The sequence below is a fragment of the Notothenia rossii genome (assembly GCF_949606895.1).
Source record: "Notothenia rossii genome assembly, chromosome: 3".
Classification (NCBI taxonomy): Eukaryota; Metazoa; Chordata; class Actinopteri; order Perciformes; family Nototheniidae; genus Notothenia; species Notothenia rossii.
In genome coordinates this window covers 42,654,505-42,662,071 of record NC_136901.1, presented here as the reverse complement: position 1 = coordinate 42,662,071, position 7,567 = coordinate 42,654,505, and the positions used below count along the sequence as shown (strand labels likewise).

The following is a 7,567-nucleotide window of genomic DNA, read 5'->3' as shown; positions in this document are numbered from 1 at the left end:
CGCGTCCTTTCTCTCCTTTCTTTAAACTGTAGCAAAACCTCATTCAGATTTTCAATACTTTGAACACACGTTTATCGGAAACAAATGTGTGTGTGTGTGTGTGTGTGTGTGTGTGTGTGTGTGTGTGTGTGTGTGTGTGTGTGTGTGTGTGTGTGTGTGTGTGTGTGTGTGTGTGTGTGTGTGTGTGTGTGTGTGTGTGTGTGTGTGTGTGTGTGTGTGTGTGTGTGTGTGTGTGTATTCCTTGGGAAACATGAGATGGCACTAAGATCTCTGTCTCCATGGCAACTGCATCTTCCTCCTCATCTGTCCTACGTTATTGTCTTTAAATCTCATCAAGACAACAAACACACACACACACACACACACACACACACACACACACACTCACACTCATACTCACACTCACACTCACACTCACACTCATACTCATACTCATACTCATACTCATACTCACACACACACACACACACGCATGCAGGTGCTCAGGTGTGTACGTGGTCACGTAATCACACACATGTTTACCTCTATGTTGTTTACCTCTATGTTTGCACGGTGTGTTTGATGAAGATGTGAGACATCTGCCTCTTTCTCACACACACACACACACACACACACACACACACACACACACACACACACACACACACACACACACACACACACACACACACACACACACACACACACACACACACACATACACACACACACACACACACACACACACACACAAATATTTTTAAATAAATACATTGTGTGTTTCTGTAGAAAGTCAGTGAGAAGGTCGGGGGGGCCGAGGGAACAAAGCTCGATGAAGACTTCAAAGAAATGGAAAAAGTAAATATTCGTGACTGAATTACAATTTACATTTAAAACAGCATCTATATTTTTGTGAAATAATAAGTTATGACATTTAAATTATATTTTAATTAATGTGTGTAATTTGTATTTGCTTTTGTTTGTATTTGTATTTGTCTATGTCATTGACCTGCCATTGTTGACGGGTAGATAGTGGTATATATATATATATATATATATAACGTATATTAATATGTATATTGATGTTTCCCTGCAGAAGGTGGACGTCACCAGCAGAGCCGTGCTGGACATCATGACGAAAACTACAGAATACCTGCAGCCAAACCCAGGTCTTTAGTTTGATTCTGTTTTATTTCATTTTATTTTATATTCAATTATTGTATTTTAATTGTATTTTATGTTTTATTTATTTTATTGAATTAAATTGTATTTTCTTATTAAAGGTTTGATTTAATTACATTTTGATATAATTTATTGTATTTCTTTTTATTTATTTACAAATAACTAAAGTAGGATAATTGGGTATCTTTTTATCAATTTTATTATTTTATCTTATATTTCATTTATATTAAAATGAATCTATTTTACATTTGTATTTTGCTTTATCAAATGAATTGTGTTTTAATTTTCCTAAAAATCTATATATTCTATCGTCTGTTATCTGTGAAATAAATTCTATCTATTTGACTGAATTTCATCTGTTTTATTCTTTTTAATTCTACCGTATCTAATAATATTCTTAACGATGTTTCCTGCTCAGCGTCCCGGGCGAAGTTGAGTATGATCAGCACGATGTCTAAGATGCGCGGGCAGGAGAAGGGTCCGGGCTACCCGCAGGGGGAGAGCGTTCTGGGGGACGCCATGCTGCGCTTCGGGCGAGAGCTGGGGGACGAGTCCAGCTTCGGTACGACACTATTCATCCATCTCTCATGTCTCTATTTATTACACACTGTTATAAAACTCTACTGGTCCCCAGCTTGAGCTTCAATCTCAGGACCCATGTATTTATGATCCTCTCCAGAATGGAAGCGGTCATCACATACGTCCAGTATTCATCCATGACATCTCTTTTTATTTATTACACATTATTATTTCATCTGCAGGAAATAAAAGTGAGATAAATATTGGGTTTTTTTGCTTTATTTTACGTCTCTTGATTATCTTAATTTATATATAAAATTCATCCTAGTTACAAAATTCTAGAATTTATCCTAAGTGTCTTTTTTCCATAGCTGTATTCTATTGTAATATCTAAGCATCTAATGCAACATTCTAAGGCTTTTTTTGCATTAACTGTATTTTATTTTTATTTTTGTATTATTTAAAATTATTCACCCTAATTGCTAAATTCTAGGTTTTTTTTCTAAAGTATTTTTTTTATTACTATTTATTTTTAAACTTCCTATCAAATTATCTAAACTCGACTTTTTGTTTATAACTTTAATTTATTTTTACATTTTTAATTTATTTCTCAATCATAATTTTCTTAAATCTAAAAATGTTTGCATTATTTTAAATATTATTATTTATTTGAATAAATAATCTAAATTAAACTTTTTCTGGGGATTATTTTTGCATAACTTTATTTTATTTATACTCATTTTAACAATCCATTCTAATCGCAACATTCAAGTGTTTTTCCTTTTTATTATTGAATAATACTGAAACCCTTAACAACCCGTGGGGATCAGAGGTGTTTCATAACAGTATGTAATGCTCTGCGTTCCCTTCAGGCCTGGCTCTGATGGACGCCAGCGAGGCGATGAAGGAACTCGGCGAGGTGAAGGACGCTCTGGATATCGAGGTCAAACAGAACTTCATCGACCCGCTGCAGAACCTCTACGACAAGGACCTCAAGGAGATCCAGGTGCAAAGATTAACTATTAAATATACACTAAAAACGGCAGCATATGATCCAGGTCTCATGTGAGGAACATATCAATCTGAATTAAAACTCTTCTCTTTATTTATCTGTTTTTTATTATATCGTCCCATTTCCTGTATTTAATCAATTTAATTGCATTTTACTGGAATGTATTTATTTTACTCGGTCTAATCTATTTAATCTACTTAATCAAGAAGGTTAAGCGTCTTTGAGCATTCTGTAAAGCACTGTAGAAATCCCATGTATTATTATTATTAATAATCTTGTCTTTATTTTATATATTTTATTCAACATTTTCATTTATTTTATTTTTAGTGTACATTTCTTTTATATTTTTAATGTATTTTTTCCATTTTATATTTAATCATTATATTTTATTTATTTGTGACTTTTATGTATTTTTAATTGTATTTTATTGCAGCTAATTAGCCTTTGCATTTAATCCTTTTTTATCAGTATTTAATGACTTAATTATATATATCTTTTTATTTGAAAACAAGCTCTCAAATTACGAGATTATTATTACTAAAAAATAATAATAATGAAACCAGTAAGGACGAAAAACGAAAACAATGAAGGATAAAATGACTAAAAATGTGACGAACACGTAGAAGAAGTCCTCCATATGTATGTCCCTCTCTTCCCCTGTGTGTCCCGCAGCACCACCTGAAGAAGATGGAGGGCCGCCGCCTGGACTTCGACTATAAGAAGAAGCGTCAGGGGAAGGTTCAGGACGAGGAGATCAAACAAGCGCTGGAGAAGTTCGACGAGAGCAAAGAGATCGCCGAGCAGAGCATGTTCAACCTATTGGAGAGCGACGTGAGGATAGATCAATTAACATACCAATTAACCAGCCACTCATCATCACGGTTAACCAATCAGAGGTCTGGATCGGTGTGTGTGTGTGTGTGTGTGTGTGTGTGTGTGTGTGTGTGTGTGTGTGTGTGTGTGTGTGTGTGTGTGTGTGTGTGTGTGTGTGTGTGTGTGTGTGTGTGTGTGTGTGTGTGTGTGTGTGTGTGTGTGTGTGTGTGTGTGTGTGTGTGTGTGTGTGTGTGTGTGTGTGTGTGTGTGTGTGTGTGTGTGTGTGTGTGTGTGTGTGTGTGTGTGTGTGTGTGTGTGTGTGTGTGTGTAGATAGAGCAGGTGAGTCAGCTGGCAGCGTTGGTTTCGGCTCAGCTGGAGTTCCACAGTCGTTCTGAACAGATCCTGCAGCAGCTCTCCAGCAAGATGGAGGACAGGTAACACCGTCGATGGTTTATTTATTCAAACATTTCTTTTTGTATTTCCAGAATGCCAGGGATTGTTTTGCAGTTTTTTAATTAATTAATTTCTATTTGCAAAAATGCTGGGGCTTCTTTTGCATGACTTTATCTTAAAGGTGGGGTAGGTAATTTTGGAGAAACCAGCTCGAGTGCGCTAGAATTTGAAAATACACAGCCGGAAGAAATCTGCTACTTCCTTACAGAGCCCCTCCTCCAACACGAACGCGCACATGACCAATGAGGGCACGAGATAAGTTTGTGCACAGATGGAAGGCTGACAGGCAGGTAGGCCATCCAGTTACTTTAGCCGGGCCGGCTCAGATGATTGGTCGTGCTTTTTACAGTACTACGGCTTCCACAGATGACTTTTTTTTATGGATTTATTGTCAAAGCACTTCAAATATTCATTGCTATCGGGATGTTAAGAGCATTCCATGGAATATAACAAAAAGTGTATCTCGAGCCGGTTTCTCAAACTTACCTACCCCACCTTTAATTGCAGTGAAAAATTTAGTTTTAGGAATTCTTGCATTGATTTTATTTTATAGGAAACTATTTTAATTAATCAACTTATTAATCCTAATTGTTGTCATTTTCTATTAACTGCAGAGTTTTGATAATCAATTTAAATGTATATTCCCTATGTGTGTCCCTCCAGGATAAAGCAAGTTTCCGCCAAACCGCGGAAGGAGTACATTCCCAAACCCCGGACGACTCTGGAGCTGCTGCCGCCCACAGAGAGCCTCAACGGGGGGATAAACTCTGCCAAATCCCCCGGGAGATCACCAGGTACAAAACAATGTCACGGTCACATGACGTCACCTCACCACCGCTAAGCTAAAGGTGGCTAATGTTGGGGTATATAAAGGAACTACAGCACGATCACATGACTTCACGTCACCACCGCTAAGCTAAAGGTGGCTAATGTTGGGCTATAAAGGAACTACAGCACGGTCACATGACTTCACGTCACCACCGCTAAGCTAAAGGTGGCTAATGTTGGGCTATAAAGGAACTACAGCACGGTCACATGACTTCACGTCACCACCGCTAAGCTAAAGGTGGCTAATGTTGGACTATAAAGGAACTACAGCACGGTCACATGACTTCACGTCACCACCGCTAAGCTAAAGGTGGCTAATGTTGGGCTATAAAGGAACTACAGCACGGTCACATGACTTCACGTCACCACCGCTAAGCTAAAGGAGGCTAATGTTGGGCTATAAAGGAACTACAGCACGGTCACATGACTTCACGTCACCACCACTAAGCTAAAGGTGGCTAATGTTGGGCTATAAAGGAACTACAGCACGGTCACATGACTTCATGTCACCACCGCTAAGCTAAAGGTGGCTAATGTTGGGCTATAAAGGAACTACAGCACGGTCACATGACTTCACGTCACCACCGCTAAGCTAAAGGTGGCTAATGTTGGGCTATAAAGGAACTACAGCACGGTCACATGACTTCTTGTCACCACCACTAAGCTAAAGGTGGCTAATGTTGGGCTATAAAGGAACTACAGCACGGTCACATGACTTCTTGTCACCACCGCTAAGCTAAAGGTGGCTAATGTTGGGCTATAAAGGAACTACAGCACGGTCACATGACTTCACGTCACCACCGCCAAGCTAAAGGTGGCTAATGTTGGCTTTGATGACCTTTAGTCGTCTCATTGACACTTGTTAGAGAGTGCTGTTTATAAATCCACCAGTGTTGTATTTACGGATCAAATCTCTCTAATATGTTTGTTTTTCAGCACCGTTGGACCAGCCCTGCTGCCGAGCGCTGTACGACTTTGAGCCAGAGAACGAAGGCGAACTTGGTTTCAAAGAAGGCGACGTGATCACCCTGACCAATCAGATCGACGAGAACTGGTACGAGGGGATGATCAACGGCCAATCGGGCTTCTTCCCCATCAACTACGTGGATATCCTGGTGCCGCTGCCCCATTAGGACCCCGAAATCCTCCCAGTTTGAATGCAGTATTTACATAAACAACAATCCTTCTACTCCTTCTTCTTCTTCTTCTTCTTCTTATTCTGTGCTTCTGTGCTTTCACAAAACGGACCGAGAGGAAGATTTTGGGCGGGATTCGATGCAGAAGAGAAGTAGAAACGAGGGATTTAAATGGACGCTCATGATGTCGCCGCGCAGCAGTGGATACTAAAGAGGCTTTGCAGACTTACCGGGTAAATGTGCATTTGTGTGTCTGTATGTGAGCTGTTATCTACTCTATATGACAGAGAAAGCACAAAGTCCGATAATCTGCAACGCTGTCTTCTTCTTGCTGTCTTTTCTACCTTGACTTGCCTTCCTGTGATTGTATAAGCATCTTTCAGGGTCTTCCCCACCTTCTATCGCTCTCTTTCCCTTCCTTTGGCTAGCCTCTCAGCATGGCTCCATAGTGTATACAGCGTTTTGACTATATCTCTTGATCCTGCCTTTCTTAGAGTGTCCGCTCAGTGGCTGAACGCATGAACCAGCCCAATCAGTGATCGGACGCCCTGGATTTACTACAGAATCTGTGCTAGCATGGCTAATGCTAATGTACCAGATGTGGCTAACCGGCTAGCCTTTCGCTTCACATTCCAGTACTTGTAGTGTTGAGCAGAATACTTAAAAGTAAACGTTTTTATCGCCTGGAAACTGAATATGTTCAAATACAAAGAAACTTTATGTATCCAGAATTAATTTGGGCTAATTTCCGAACTCTACGGGCGCGGACCAAACCAAAATCTCACTAATATTTACTAACTATGAACATTGTTTATATACAACTTAAACATGTTATTTCCATTCCCTGATTTATATGTTTGGATGTTTTTACCTTGCCTCGGTATGACGGACACCAGAAACAAGACTTTTCTGTCGTTTTTAACGTATAGCTATGAGATTTTGGGGGTTTCTTTGGAATAAAGCTGTATCTGCAACAGAAAGGCGATCGGTCATTGATTGATCTTTTAATATTTAATGTTTTAAGGGTCGACAAACAGCTTGTGATTTCCCACTCGACCAGCACAGACCAGTTGTATTGAATAGAGGGTCTGAGGAACAGATACATCGTGGGTTTGCAGAGGGTAAATGCTTGTTTTTCTATCTTTGCAATACTCTGAGTATCCACAGTGTTTTGTGTGTTCTGTGTGGAGTAAAGGTTTGTTAACTCGTCTTATTTGTAGCTTTTGCATGCAGGACTCAGTAGTAGCCGTTCTGAAATCCCTTTTTTAAGTGGTATATATATCTAGAACTACGATCAGAACATTCTGGTCTTTCCACAGTTTTGGTGCAGACTTCTCAACTTCCAGAGATGGATCCCGATGAGAATGACGGTTGTGGAAACTGAACCATAGGTTATTTCTAGGCCTTAAGACCTTTTATTTAAATGGTTGGAACTTTGGACCAATGATGTAACCGTACAGAAAGTTTGGAGAGGCAATGGTCAGAACGAAAGGCCAGGGAGTCACACAGGGGACAAGAGACCACACTTTTATCAAAATGACTAAAGTCTTTTTTTGATACATTTACTTCATTGGCCATTCAACCTGAGAGGTTAGGAAAGAGGATGGGGAAATAAGGACACCTGAGGATCAAGAAAATACAGAA

At 39.4% G+C, this 7,567-nt stretch overlaps 1 protein-coding gene across 1 annotated transcript; it reads left to right on the top strand.

Moving 5' to 3' along the window:
- The first annotated feature begins 747 nt into the window (after nt 1-747).
- On the top strand, nt 748-6,903 carry LOC307031629 (endophilin-A1-like). The gene is made up of 8 exons (XM_079668879.1): nt 748-837; nt 1,076-1,148; nt 1,580-1,723; nt 2,553-2,686; nt 3,365-3,523; nt 3,837-3,940; nt 4,623-4,753; nt 5,724-6,903. The coding sequence occupies exons 1-8, from the start codon at nt 829-831 to the stop codon at nt 5,918-5,920; spliced, it is 951 nt and encodes a 316-aa protein (XP_079525005.1). The 5' UTR covers nt 748-828; the 3' UTR covers nt 5,921-6,903.
- Nucleotides 6,904-7,567: the final 664 nt, after the last annotated feature.

Coding starts and splice junctions, on each gene's coding strand:
- LOC307031629 (XM_079668879.1), top strand. Junction 1,724..2,552: donor GGGGGACGAGTCCAGCTTCG/GTACGACACTAT, acceptor CGTTCCCTTCAG/GCCTGGCTCTGATGGACGCC. Junction 2,687..3,364: donor AGGACCTCAAGGAGATCCAG/GTGCAAAGATTA, acceptor TGTGTCCCGCAG/CACCACCTGAAGAAGATGGA.